At 38.6% G+C, this 15131-nt stretch overlaps 1 protein-coding gene across 4 annotated transcripts in view; it reads right to left on the bottom strand.

Moving 5' to 3' along the window:
• TSHZ2 (teashirt zinc finger homeobox 2) overlaps positions 1-15131 on the bottom strand; it is a 474179-nt gene that overhangs the window by 163160 nt on the left and 295888 nt on the right. For 3 of the 4 annotated variants that reach the window (XR_009154312.1, XM_058176269.1, XM_058176271.1), the window contains exon 2: positions 5955-9027. Coding sequence is in view for 3 of the 4 variants with exons in the window: in XM_058176269.1 (XP_058032252.1) it covers positions 5963-9027 (3065 nt within the window). In the remaining variant the exon portion in view is untranslated. Of the gene's footprint in view, positions 1-5870; positions 9028-15131 lie in introns of those variants that run through there. The other variant, XM_058176270.1, reaches the window with a different exon arrangement.

The raw sequence follows: 15131 nt of genomic DNA, 5'->3' as shown, positions 1-15131 counted from the left end.
GGGCAGAAACAAAATTTGGGAGTCTTATTTTCCTTTAATGTGAACTTTACCTTAAAGAAAGTTATAAAATCCACAATCTTATTCAAAACATCCCAACATTCCACAATGAAATTACAATTTACAGTTTTCATATAACTTAAACTTATCCCTGCTAAGATATTAAGAGAGGGATGGCATGTAGATATGGAATACCAGAAATGGATGAATTGTCTTTTTCATGTCTTCAGAAGGTAATTTTGATAAATGAAGACATTTATTTGGGAGGGGGGAGTATTTTATATATATTATCCAAAAGCATATTTCTGTGATCTTGCATTTAAATCACTAAAAAATAGTGTCTCTTTATAAAGTCTTAATTTGTACCCTATGACCATCATTAAGTGTTGTAAGCGTTGTACCTTGATCTTTTCTTTTATGTACACTGAGAGCATATGCACCAAGACAAATTCCTTGTGTGTCCAATCACACTTGGCCAATAAATATTCTATTCTATTCAATTCTCAATGATCCTGTGCATAGCTTTGCTGGCACTGCTTTCTGAATACACAAAAATTGGGCTATTTTATTAAGCTTCAGTCTTAAGCATCAACTGTTAGGAATGAAGTAGCTCTGAAATTATTATGATTAACTGGAAACTTAATGATAAATGTAAACCAGTAATAATAGCCCTATTTGAATGTGTTTAAAAAACTTGATACAATGGAGGAAAATCCTTTTAAAAGCTATATCCAGAAATCAAATGTTTAAATGAATTTGATTTATGTTTCTTATTATGTTTTACATTCCCCCCTCCCAAATATCTGTGTTTTATTGGCTAAATATCTAAAGACCACAACATATCTCTGCATAAAACGACCTTTGGTCAACTGATCCTATAAATTAGATATTCTTGGTCAGTTCATTGCTTTAAACTACTGTGAATTTATCACATTGAAGTGTACCATCTAGGGAGGGGAAAGTTCTCCTTGCAGGATTGCATTTCATGTGAAGTTGCCAACTTTTTTTATTACCTCCTGTCATGCTTTTATTAGGAAGATTTAACAGCAGTGATTCTTGCGTCCATATTGTGAGAACTTTACATATTCATTTACTCTAAAAGAGTAGGAGCAGGAAAAACTATTTTCTAATCATTGGTAACTTTACTCTTGGGCTGTGGTACCCATACCTGCAATTGGGATTCTACAAAGATTTCCAGGAACAACTTGAAAAATAGTGTCATCATCATTAAAAAAAATGGTGCAGAACCAATGTGTGATTTCCAAGGATTTTGGATAGAAAACAAAAACAAAGCAGCAAAGTTCTGAGAAGAGACTGTAGAGTGTGTTTTGGTACACATTGACTGTTCCCACTCTATGTATTGTAGTGGCTTTCTGTCTTCTTCTCCTTGTTTCATGTGCATAAATTGGATAATTCACTGACATAAAGACGAATCAGCTAGCAAACTTGTTCACCCAACAGAGTTCCTAATTTTTTGCATTTCACCTTCTGGTTTTAGTGTACATGACCTTTTATATGCTTGACATTAAATCCAGACAAAATATGTTTCATAACTTTGAAATTTAATAAGATTAAAAAAAGTCTCTTCCTTCCCCAACCCCCCCAACACACATACTGTGAACAGGATTTCCCAACAAATGCATCCTTGGTAAAACATTTACCTAATGCTGCTAATTACACATTTGGTGACACTGAGTTCCAATCCTAATGTTCCTAGGAGTAATTGGCATGAAACCCGGCATGGCTTACTACTAGGTGGCTGCATCTAAATCCCATATAATTTTGTACAGTTTATTTTGAAATAACCACGCTGCGAGAATCTATTTGAACATTCAGGTGGTTTGCTTATATTTAATTTACAAACATCAGATGTCAGGTTTTGGAACTAAGTAGGCTTTATTAAACGTGCATTACACTATTCATATATAAATGAGAGAGAGAGAGAGAGCTGTATCTAAGCAGTAGATGGCATATTCTGAAGTTACTTGCTCTCTGTGTCAGGATTGAAACCTGAAACATCTATTAGGCTATAAAAATTGTATTATTTTTATTTTTAAAAAGTCATGGAATGGAAAAGCTGGGTATCACTTGCATATGTATTATACATATATACACACAAACATACATACGTGGAAGTGATACTTAGCTATACATAGAGAAATGATGCATATATAAGCGGTTGGTGCATATATAGAAGTGACCCTGTTATCCTTAATTCAGGGTAGTCAGAATAAAGAGTGGTGTGGTGGCCTAGTGGGGAAGATGCTTGCCTCCCACATGGAAGGTTGAGAGTTCAAACCTAGATAGCTTCAGAGGTTTCTCTTTAAGGGCGCAAAGAGAAAATATATGCTGTGAACTCCCTGTAGGCATCAGGAAGGGCATCCGGCCAGTAAAAGCTCAGCTCCCTCCATTTACCCCAACTCTATCCTGAATTAAGGGATTAGAGTTGTAAAAGGGGATTATATAATATTTTTAAATTGTTCATCTCCCTCAGAGAGAGGCTCATCCTTATATATAGAGAGAGATGAGCTCACTGTTCAAGTTTTTATACTCCAGGTTGCTATTAAAAACATGCTGATTTGTTTCTTCCTGCTATACAGTAAGAAAGAAGCTTCAAAGGGCATTCAGATCAGGCAAAATAATTAAAGCGGGAGACTTCTGTGTGCATTTGTCTGTGAGAAAGAAATTTATTATTACACAAATGGATCTATGAAGCCATATATTTATCTAGAAGAATCACTAAATAACCAAGGTTTTTGAAATGCAGACTTTCAGTGTATAACATAAAATTTGGTCTACTTGACAAATTCAGCTTTCCTTCAGAGAGAATTTAAGTTCTGAAAATTACAGCTATCAAATTGAAGATTATGAAAAACCTCTATATTTCCCTCCCCCCACACACATACACCTGAGTGTGAAGAGCAGCATAGGTGACAAACATCAAACGAACATGCAAGGCAAGTAAATGATTTGTTCATGTTCTCAGTTGCATATGGGAATCTGGGCATGCAACAAGAACTCACACTCTTTCCAAAGCCTCCAAAAGCCATAGTAGGAGGATCTATGGCCACATTACAGATAGTCCTTGACTTATGACTGCAACTGAGACTGGAACTTCCAATGCAAAACAATGCGGTTGTTAAGTAAGTCATGCCCAATTTTATGTCCTTTTTTGCACTGGTCAGTAATCAATCCAGCTTCCTCTATTGACTTTTCTTTTTGGAAGCCTCCTAGGAAAGTGGAGAATGCTATGTGACTCCAGAAAACTGCAACCATTGCAGATACATGACGGTTGCCCAATGCCTAAATTTTGATCACATGAACATGGAGATGCTACAATGGTTATAAGTGTGAGGACCAGTTGTAAGTCAATATTTTTGTAATTTCAAAATGGCCATTAAACGAATGGTCATAGATCGAGGACTATCTGTACAGTTTAGTGAAGGAGGAGGAAGTATATTATTTTGTATTTTCTCTCTTTGTGCTTCCACCTATTATACAAAGGGGAATAATATGCATTCTGTCCCTGGAGAACAATACCAAAAAACGCAAGAAATTGAAATTCAAGGTTTTTATTATTATTATTATTACAGTATTTTAAGGTTTTATTTTTGATTGTTTTTTATTTTACGCTAAAGCACAACAGACATAGGAAAGCACTATAAAACCTAATAAACATTAGGTCTGTGCAAGTAGGGTCTGCTCTGATTTGTCAAATCAGTTCAAAGAATACGATCAGTCCAATCTGAGTTGTTGAATCAGTCTGAACAATGCAATGGGGTTTGAGATCTGAAAGGATGAATTGGGTCAGTTTGATTCCAAAATCTGATTGCCCATGTGGAGAAAACTTTTTTATCCCCCAAATCAAATTGGATCGTACGTTCATACATTGAATCCCAAAATGTTTGCTAATTTGAATTGGTGGATTGAAAATTTGGACAGTCTTAATATATACAATAACTCACGTTGCTTTTCTCTGTACTTTTTACCAGACTGCTGACTTATACTGCTTTTCAAATCGGCTGAGCACCAATTGTTTACTATTAAATCAGGATAATCAGTGTGTACAGGTAGTCCTCGACTTACAACAGGACATTTAATGACCATTCGAAGTTGCAACAGTACTGAGAAAAGTGACTTATGACCGTTTTTCACACTTAAGACCATTGCAACATCCCCAAAGTCATGTGATCAAAATTTAGATGCTTGGCAACTGCTTCATATTTATGACAGTTCATGTGACCCCCCTTTTGCGACCTTCTGACAAGCAAAGTCAATGGGGAAGCCAGATTCACTTAACAAACATGTTGCTAACTTAACAACTGCAGTGATCCACTTACCAACTGTGGCAAGAAAAGTTGTAAAATGGGGCAAAATTCACTTAACAAAGTCTTGCTTAACGACAGAAATTTTGGGCTCAATTTTGGTCGTAAGTTGAGGACTACCTATACTTCCAGATACTGACATGGCTACAATTGCACCCCTTGGTCCCTGTTAAGCTGCCTATCTCACTTGTTTTAAAAAAGAAATACTTTAATAAAACAAATTTAATAGAAGATGAACATGCTGCAAAGCAAAACACCAGCCTCTAGCATAACAATTATTTATAGCAATATCTTTGGGTTCAACAAGAACCTATTAAGTGCTAATTTCCTTCTAGTAAATGGATACATGGGATTCTCCATCCTTTTCACAGCTGACATTTTACAGAAAGGCCAAATCTCTCATGGCAGCCATTTTGTGAAAGTGGCTACCACATGCTATCACTATTTGTCCCTAGCCCAGAAATGTTACGTAATCCTAAATTAAGGGATCTCAAAGTAAAGAAAATGAAAAAGAGAAGAAGACAGGAGTTTAGCCTAATAGTTATAGATTTATTTTTTTTAGTGTATTGGGGGCATATTTAATCAGCATCATCATAAGGGCTAGTGAAATCTGGAGGTGAAAACATTTGTTTAAATTTGTCAGGCTGGCAACAGCTTTGCCAACACAATTCAGCCCTGCCTGTTGAGAATAACTTTCTAAGAACTATGAACTGATGAGAGACACCAGCTGGAGATAACAGGGACTAAGGATATTATGTCTATCACTGAAGTTTGGACTTTCTTAATAACCTCACGTTCTCCCTCCCATCCCAAAAGGAGAATGATACGATTATTCCTGCTGATCCATAGGCTCTAGACAGCAATCCCCAAAACAGGCTTGATATTTCACCAGCAATGAACAGTGAGGGGTGAGAACAAAAGGCTCCTGAATTCATAAGGTTATTAAAATTAAGCAAGGGAATCCCATTATTGAAAACCGGACACTGAAACATCAGTTTGTAATGCCTCTTGCTGTTGTGCTCAGACCAAAGCGGGGGACATAGTTGCTTCAAATACTATAAGCAAAGACAATTATATTGGGAAATCAATTAGGATGAAACGTCCAGCATGCTTTGCTTTTTCTACTGAAAGCTTTACAGGGCTAAGTTTGCTAAATAGGAACATGGTATCAACAGCAAGCAAGAGTGCCAAATCTTTTCTTGGCAGAGGTCTCTTTGCCTTTAAGAACACATGCCTGGGAAAAAGGCAACGTGTAAAGGTTTTTTTTTTTCTTTTCATCATGGAAACAGGCTGATGGAAGCAGTTGTCCATGCAAAAATTTGTCCCATCATGCAACAATTACAGACAGAGAAGCCAACGTCTGAAAAGAAATGGCCATTTTGAAAGGTAATATTTTCTTTAAATAACACAGAAGTGCTTTAAGACAGGGGTCTCCAACCTTGGCAACTGTAAGCCTGGTGGACTTCAACTCCCAGAATTCCCCAGCCAGGTGGCTGGGGAATTCTGGGAGTTGAAGTCCGCCAGGCTTACAGTTGCCAAGGTTGGAGACCCCTGCTTTAAGAGCCCTTCCTTCAATCAACATCACATTAAAACACTTTTTTTTCTTTTCTTTTGCAGTTAAGGCATGCATACCTTAGGAGTTATTCTTCATCCACTTCTGCTACAAACTGTGAATGATGTTCTGGTGATTTGCTGTGCGTTTTGCTTAGATGAAGTTTTACAGCATGTTTGCTCACAAATGTCCGAGAGCACAACTTACATTTGAATTTAGAGTCTGTGTCCTCTTCTCCAGCTATTGTTTCAGGAGATCTTTGAACTGAAATTCTGGAAATGTCTTGCTCTACCTTGGTTTGCTGCTCCACAGCCAGCTTGTTCATGTCTTTCATTTGGAAACCTAGATGGGATTCTAAATGGCCGATGTACGTTGATGGGGTTCTAAACTGAGATGCGCAGTCACTGCAATAAAAGATGGGGTGTCCTTTATCCATGTTTTTCAAAAACTTTGTCCCCCCAGTTTTTCTGAGCTGGTACTTGACGTTCGCCAGCCAATGGCTGATGGTAGTCATGGACAACCCCGTAAACTTGGAAATCTGCATACGTTCTTGAGGGCCCAGATCTGACAATAAATATTTACCCTCCGATGTTTGGAAGAGACTGGATGCAAATTGCGCTTGCAGAATCAGGAGATGCTGAGGATTCCAGTTGGACTGCCTTCCTTTTCTTTTATGCAAAGTGGAGACTTCTGTAGAGACATCTTCGAAACGCCGAACATCCATTTCCAGTTTCATGGATGGGATTCTGGATGAAGCAGCAGGTTTTGGGGTTGTTGCTTTGGGAAGGACTTTGACCATGTCTGCAATGTCAGATAGAGCATGCTTCTGAGGTGGGGAAGTACAAGACTGGGCCTGAACAGATTCCCCTTTCTTATTCTTTGACTTTGTCAGGTCAATTGGTTGGTCATTGTTCTCAAACACATAACGCCGGGATGTAACATTTGCAGGTTTAGCCGGCGTTGACGCAGGAGACAGAGCAGGCTTCTCTATTATATTTAAATTTGGTTTGTGGAACAAAGACGTTGAACTTGAACTGGGGCTGGAGTTTGACTGAGGTCGCAGGGGCTCATTTGCTTTGCCCAGATGGTTGTTCAGCACAGACTGCAGGGCACTGAGGGGATTTAAACCAGGCAGCTCTGAATTGTGGTTCCCAGTAGGGCATCCATTGCTGAGAGATGATGTCACAGAATCCTTTGCTTTCATTTTTTCCTCCTCATCCTTTGACTTGTGTTCCTCCTTTAAAGGACTTAGCTCTGACTTTTTGGGCTCTACACATGTCTCAGCCTGAGGAGGTGAGCCTTCGTTCTGATACGGTGGAACCACATCTGTCTTGTTGCTGTCTTTAATGTAGTTCTTATGAGCTTCCTTCTTGGAGTCTCCTTCTTTTTTCATCTGACTGCACTGGACTATATTAGCTGTCATGGGTACTATAGGCATCACTTTCCATTTTGGAGCAATGGGCCTCAGTTTATTACTGACTGTTGGTCGAACTTGCAAAACCTGGGAACCCACCGGTAAGGAAGGCTTTGTTCCCTCCGAGAGCTGGTATGCTGCATGGATGCTGGGATACGCACTCCAGCTGGGTGCTCCATTCTGAGCTTTATTGATGGCTGTGGTGACAGTGTTTTCCAAAGACTTCAAAATGTCTCCACCACCTTTTGAAGCATCTTCTAAATCTTCCTCCCGGAGATACTGATATTTCATTGTCGGGTCCAGTGGTTTTTGAAGAGCGTCTTCGTAGTCTTCATTTTTTACCCCTTTTTCATCTTTGTTTGCTTCCTCAGATTTATTTTGCCTACTCTCCTTTTTTAGCTCTGAAGAAGGAGCTGTAGAATCGGTTGATGAATTATTGGAGGGTTTTGAATGCTGGCTGTCAGTGGCTGACGCATCAGAAAGTGACTGCATTTTTTCCACAGCCAAGGGATCCAAAACAAGTTGTTTCCCTTTCTTGGAAGCTGAGCTGGTGACTTTCAGGAAGTGACCCGTGACCATCATGTGGGTTGTGAGTTGCTGCAAAGTATCGTGGGAGCTCCCACATTCCATGCACTTGAGAATCTGTGATTTGCATGCTTCAAACTGCCATGTATAGCTGGCACCGTTCTGGTAGCCGTAACGATTGTTAGACGAGAGCTGCAGGTTGGCATTCTTATGAGAAGAGAACGTGTCAGCAAAAGATCCCGTGGTCGAATCTGGAGAGCAAGGCCTATTAATGTCGAATACACGTTTCTTATTTGGAGTCACCATCTTGGAAGATATGGTAGGTACTGGCTCCTTCAAAGGCACTTTTTGGTAATGTTTTGTTTTGATCATATGAACACTCAGATCTTGAAGAGAGTCAAAAGAGTCACCACAGAACATACATTTCAGAACTTTCTGAGCATCTTCTTTATCCATGTCCTGAAAAGCCCTTTTTCGGGGCTTGGAATAGCTGGTAGATCTGTGCTTGTCTTTTTTATGGTTGTCATCTTGGTAATGGCCACTTTCATTCATATGGACAGTAAGCTCAACTAAGGTATCATAGGCAGCGCTGCACTGCCTACACCGAAACCTACTAGCACCTGTGAATACAGTTCCGCACATTTTGCTGCTTTGTCTGTACAGCTGGACTGAGCTGAAAAGGTTTGGCTTGGAGAGTGGCCGGACTGGTAAACTCTGCTGCAAGCTTTTGGTCAAGGCATCCTGATGCCAATCAAAGTCACTTTTGCTTGCTCCGTTTCTATTGTCGCATGACCTCTTATCAGAACTGGACAGTTTGAGCCCCAGTCCCAAACCTGTCCAATAAGAATCTGAAAGGATGTTAGCATAGACAGCTGTCATTTTATCCATGCAGCTGTGTGCTTCCGTTGGATGTTTGGGATGGATATTGCCTTTGGAGTCCGATGCCTCCCTGGAGCAGAGGCTTTTAATGTCTGCCACCTGGTCGCTAGCATCACTGAGCAAGGATTCATTTTCTGCATCCTGATTGGAGAGATGGCTCCCTGGGGAATTCTGGTAGCTTAAGCTTCCTCTTGGATCAGGACCAGTTTCATGTTCTTCATCTGTTCCTGGGTCATTGCTACCCTGAAGATGAGCCGTTGAATTGCTCTCATCATCGTCCTCTTCCTCCTCTTTTATGTCTTCCTCATCTTTCAAATCATCCTCTTGGACATAACCTGAAAAGAAATATCAAAATGTGTGAAATAGGTCAAATAAGAAACATGGAACATTCATTTTTCTAGTTGCTTTCTTACTAGAGTTTGGCTAATCTTCTATTTTTATGGACTGTTAGCACAAGATGTGAAAAATCCGGGAAGACTACCTGGTTTTATTAACAGACAATCATTATTCTTTATATCTTATAGACATTTGGAGTTAATAATAGTAGTCAAATTCTAACCACCTCTTAATGGAACAGTCAGAAAAATTAATATCTGAGATCCTATTAAGCCCATTAAAATTACATGATCATAGGGATATTAGCTCACTTGAAAAAATTTCAACTGGCCAAATAAAGTATTCCTGCTTGGAAGGCGTATTTTCAGGTACAACAATGTTGTCAACATGATAACCTTTCAGAATGCTTGCCATGACAGAACAAATGAATGCTACACAGAATTGTACACAATATACACATTTGCCGAATCACTGTTTCATAAGAATGTTTTTTAAATCAAAAAACCAATATTTTCAATGAAAAGATCCTTTTTTTTTTTTGCATAGCTTCTACTCTGAAAATTTTCTACGATCTAAAAGTTTATTCCTAAATTGTGAAACATATTCCAAAGAAGGGTACGTTTCATTCTCATACGAATACCATAACATTTTCATTCAGCTTATAAGGATGAAATAGTTATAATTCTTTATCTCATCCTGAATGGAGATGGCCATGGGTTCATCAAATAATCATGGCATTTGAATAAATGATGGTAATTGCATGGAAAATTAGATGGAAATCCCTTAGAGTCCCTCTATGAGTTTAGCTGCATATGTCACATATGGATCTGCTGAATATTGGGTTAAATCCATCTTAGCTTAGTTGCATATAGTTCACACTGAAATCAATGGGGCATTAGTTAAATCATCATTACCTTGGTCCATTAATTTCAGTGGGACTCAAATTAAACTAATTTAATCTGGATTCAGTCCGCAGAGCCAAATTGCTGTGTCAAGCCCAATACTGCCAATTCTAAATGGCTATCATGTTGTAGCAATTTCTATTTGGGACTTGTTAAGATTGGAATAAGCTGAAATCCCACTCTGCTAATACACTCAGGCCAATTCTAACTATTAGAAGCTATCATACTATCCTCAAAGCATGAATGAGGAAGTTAACATGTTAACTTGTCAAGCGAATTTTAGCTGTAATTTCAGCTTCATTGTCTGACTAATCTAAAATTTTACCAAAATCAAGAGGCTGTTTTATGCTTGGGATCGTTCCTGAGTCACTCTTTTAGAATAGAATAGAATAGAATAGAATAGAATAGAATAGAATAGAATAACAGAGTTGGAAGGGACCTTGGAGGTCTTCTAGTCCAACCCCCTGCTTAGGCAGGAAACCCTACACTATTTCAGACAAATGGTTATCCAACATCTTCTTAAAAACTTCCAGTGTTGAAGCATTCACAACTTCCACAGGCAAGTTGTCCCATTGATTAATTGTTCTGACTGTCAGGAAATTTCTCCTTAGTTCTAAGTTGCTTCTCTCCTTGATTAGTTTCCACCCATTGCTTCTTGTTCTGCCCTCAGGTGCTTTGGAGAATAGCTTGACTCCCTCTTCTTTGTGGCAGCCCCTGAGGGGTTGATCTAAAATTTCAATGCAACCGCGAATTTTACTTTTATGAATACAAGTAGTCCTCGGCTTAGGACCTCAACTGAGCCTCAGATATCTGTTGTTAAGTAAGACATTTGTTAAGTAAACTTTGCCCCACTTTATGACCTTTCTTGTCACAGTTGTTAAGTGAATCACTGCAACTGATAAGTTAGTGAACTGGTTCTTAAGTGAATCTGGCTTCCTCATTGGCTTTGCTTGTCAGAAGGTTGCAAAAAGGGACTTCATGATCCTGGGACACTGTCACCGTCATAAATTTGAGTCAGTTGCCAAGCATCTGAATTTTGATCACGTGACCATGGGGATGATGCAACGGTTGTTAAGTGCGAAAAATGGTCATAATTTACTTTTTTCACTGCCGTTATAACTTTGAACAATCATTACACAAACGATTTTAACTACCTGTCGGTACATTTCTCTTGCTGTTTTCTACTATTCTTTCCTAGTGATATTTTTATGTTCTCTTAAATTAACTGTTTCCTAATATGATTTGATTGCTTATTTGTACCCTATGACTATCATTAAGTGTTGTACCTTATGATTCTTGATGAATGTATCTTTTTTTTAATGTACATTGAGAGCATATGCACCAAAGACAAATTCCTTGTGTGTCCAATCACACTTGGCCAATAAAGAATTCTATTCTATTCTATTCTCTTAAGTGAACCAGTATAGAAAAGCAAATGTAATAGCGAGTGTTAACTATTCCTTCACAATACAGGAAAAAAATTTAAACTACACTTTGACATGTATACTATAACCTTTACAAGATTTGTTGTTCTTAAAACTCCTTGTGTGTAAGCAATGAACACCCAACATGAACCAAAAATTGGAAGGCTCCATTAAAAACTCCACGAAAGAATTGAATTAGATTAGAATGCAAATAATTTTTGCTTTATAAAAAAAGGGGGGTGGGGAGGAAGGAAGGAAGGTAGGTAGGTAACAGTAACAGAGTTGGAAGGTACCTTGAAGGTCATCTAGTCCAACCCCCTGCTCATGCAGGAGACCTGTACTAGGGATTTGAACCGCTGAACTGCCAATCTTTCTGATTAACAAGCTCAGTGTCCTGTCCACTGAGCTACCTAGTAAGGTAGCATAGGTGGAAGGAAGGAAGGAAGGAAGGAAGGAAGGAAGGAAGGAAGGAAGGAAGGAAGGAAGGAAGGAAGGAAGGAAGGAAGGAAGGAAGGAAATACATGATTGTATATTTACATATATATTTAAAGACACTTTCCCTCTCCCCCCACCCCCACCCCCAAATTATTCATTTGCTTTGGTATTTTAAAGCAGTTAAAATACAGATGCTCACAGTAGTTAATGAATGTGCAGAGAGCCCTCCAAATGATTTCCTTAAGGTTCCACCATATGGAAATTGTCATATAAATTGAAATGCAGGAGATTAATTCATCAGAAGGCTTGATTAGTTAAAAGAGCTTCTGATAGAACAACTTTCATCTTTCTTTTTTTTTAAAAAAGAACATAGTTGCAACCCTTTCAGTATACAAATTAAGGCCATTTTGTGCAATCAGTTTATTTGCGCAAAAAAAAAAATGTATTTCTCGAGCAAGGGCAATCTAGATATAGAAAAAAACTTTGCAATACTGGGTTCATTCTTTACAAAATGCTAGTTGCCCTTTGACGTTCCAGAAGATTTAGAAGGATTTGTCATAAAAGCTTGCTCAATTTGAGGTAATGATAAATGGTAAATTTGAGGTAATGTTAAAAATATTGTATTTAAAAAAAGCAGATCAAGGTATGTTTTGTAAGTGGATGAGAGACCATATTTAATTCCACAATTGAAAACCATATATGCCATTGATCTATCCAGCCCCATTATTTTTAATTCAAGAGATTAACTACCCTGTTTTTCCAGAGGTGGGATTGAAAAATTTAACTGCCTGGTTGCTGGGTTTATAGCCAAGGGGGTGTGGCCTACTCAGTCTCCTGCACCATGGTGGTAGTATGCCTAAACTCGAAAATGTGGTCGTGTCAATCCAAAAACGGGGATGGTATATCCCCGTTAATTTAGTACCAGTCAACTTTTTAGCAACAGGTTTTAGAACAAATTAACAGCCATGCATGCTACTCAAGGGCAGACCAATATTATGCCTGCAATATTAATTACCTTGTCTGTGGATATTCTCAATCATCCAGATCATAGTTGTCTCAAAGGTGCCTTTTTCCCCCAAAAAGGCAACTGAAGTGTATTTTTCCTTGAGGAGGAAGAAGAAGAAAGCGTTTTGCTTTTCATTCAAGAAGCTTCATCATATTCTGAATCAGAACTGATGAAGCTTCTTGGATGAGAAGCAAAACATTTTCTTCTTCTTCCTTAAGGAAAAAAAAACGGTCCATTGGCCTTTTGAAGAAAAAAAGCACCTTTGAGACTAATTTACCTTGGATATCAGCACTGTGTTTATGACATGCAGTAGTGGTCAAAATTGTGGAAACCTTTTGGGAAAAGTGTATTTTTGAGGTTTGATGGCTAATAACCACCACCCTTTTTTTGGGAGTTTCAAGATAATCCTATTCCACTGTTGGAATGGCCTGTGAATAGCCCAGACCTTAACACCATTGAAAAATCTATGGAGCCGACTAAAGAAACTTGTTAGTCATAAGCAACCCAGCAATAAAACCTAGTTAATAAAAGCCATCATTCAATCTTGGTTTCACGTTATAACAGCTGCAGAACTAAGACTTAGTTCATTCCATGGGAAGACATTGTAAGGCTGTAGTTCACGCTATAGGTTACCCAACTAAGTATTAATTGATGTGATAATTTTTGTACATCTCATTTTTTTCTATGGTGGTAATTTTTGTATATCTCATTTTTTTTCTACGTGTTTCACTTTTCTTCTTTATACAGAAACTGCTGTTTTAATAGCAGATCCTTCATAAAAGTTATTGCATTACATTCATTTTCCCAAAAGATTTCCACAATTTTGGCCACTACTGCAATTTAATCTAAATTGTACTGTAAAATGAAAGTGTTCCCTTTCCCTGTTGCTCCCTCTGCCCCTAGTAATATATTTCATGCAATCCTCAATTTACAGCTATTCATCTGGTCACCATGTGAAGTTATGACAACACTGAGAAAAATGGCTTATGACTGATTCCCACACTTACGACTGCCTGAAATCACATGGCCCCTGGTATGGATTGATGATGGTTGTAGCATCCCAGGTTCATAGGATTGGCGTTTGTGACTTTCCCGGGATGATTTCCAACAAGCGAAGTCAATGGGAGAAGCCAGATTCATTTAATGACTGTGTGCCTCATTTATTGACCATGGCAAAAAGGTCATAAAATCAGGCTTAACTCACTTAACAACAACTCACTCAGCAACAAAAATTCTGATCCCAATTATGGTCATAACATGAGGACTATCAGTATAGCGGGGTTGCACAAATACCCCTAGTGCAGCAGTCCCCAACTTTTGCGGCTTAGTGGCCCAGCTGAGGGTGAGAGAAGGGGCACATGCAGCCCTTGTGTGTGTGAGACAAGGCAGCGTGCATGGACAACTTGACTTGTGTGAATGGTGGGGCAGGTTACACGCCTGTGAGTACCCACCAACCTACTGCTCATTTGAGCTGCACGCACGTGCGCTCTTGCCAGTCACTCATGTGGCCCAATCTGAATAGGCCATGGCCTAGTAGTGGGTCATGGCCCAGGAGTTGGGGAGCCTTGCCCTGGTGGTACAGCTAATTTGGTTTACTGGTTAAATCACTAGGCTAGAAATTAGGAAACTGGCCAGTCACTCACTCTCAGCCCAATTCACTTCACAGGTACGTTACTGTGGAGGAAGGAATGCCAAGTACCGGGCCTCTGGTGGCTCAGACTGCTAAGACAGTCTGTTATTAACACAGCTGCTTGCAATTACTGCAGGTTCAAGTCCCACCAGGCCCAAGGTTGACTCAGCCTTCCATCCTTTATAAGGTAGGTAAAATGAGGACCCAGATTGTTGGGGGCAATAAGTTGACTTTGTATATAATATACAAATGGATGAAGACTATTGCTTAACATAGTGTAAGCCGCCCTGAGTCTTTGGAGAAGGGCGGGATATAAATGCAAATAAAAAAAAAAGTATGTTTGCTACCTTGATTTATTTATAAAAAAATAAATAAAGGCAGGATTAAAAAAATTAAATAGTCCATTTAATAGCAACATATCTGAACTTGAAAAGTTATGCAATTAAGCTTAATACCTTGGCTGAACTAAATTACATACTGTTTCGACACTGAATTTTAGTAAGGCCTATTTTTTCTTCTTTATTTTTAAAACACGCATTTCTTCATTGGGCTTTCAATTAGTATTTTCAGTAGGACAAACATTATTTTTTCTCTATATAGCAAGATTTCTTTAAATAAATGCATACCTCCCTTTCCTAAGTCTGGAAAATGTAATTTTCTTCAGGAAAGAGACAGTGAATTTTTGTCCTCCAGAATAACACCACTA

This window comes from Ahaetulla prasina, chromosome 3, assembly GCF_028640845.1.
Source record: "Ahaetulla prasina isolate Xishuangbanna chromosome 3, ASM2864084v1, whole genome shotgun sequence".
Taxonomy (NCBI): Eukaryota; Metazoa; Chordata; class Lepidosauria; order Squamata; family Colubridae; genus Ahaetulla; species Ahaetulla prasina.
Note: the sequence above shows the minus strand (reverse complement) of the source record. Positions and strands in the feature narration are given on the sequence as shown.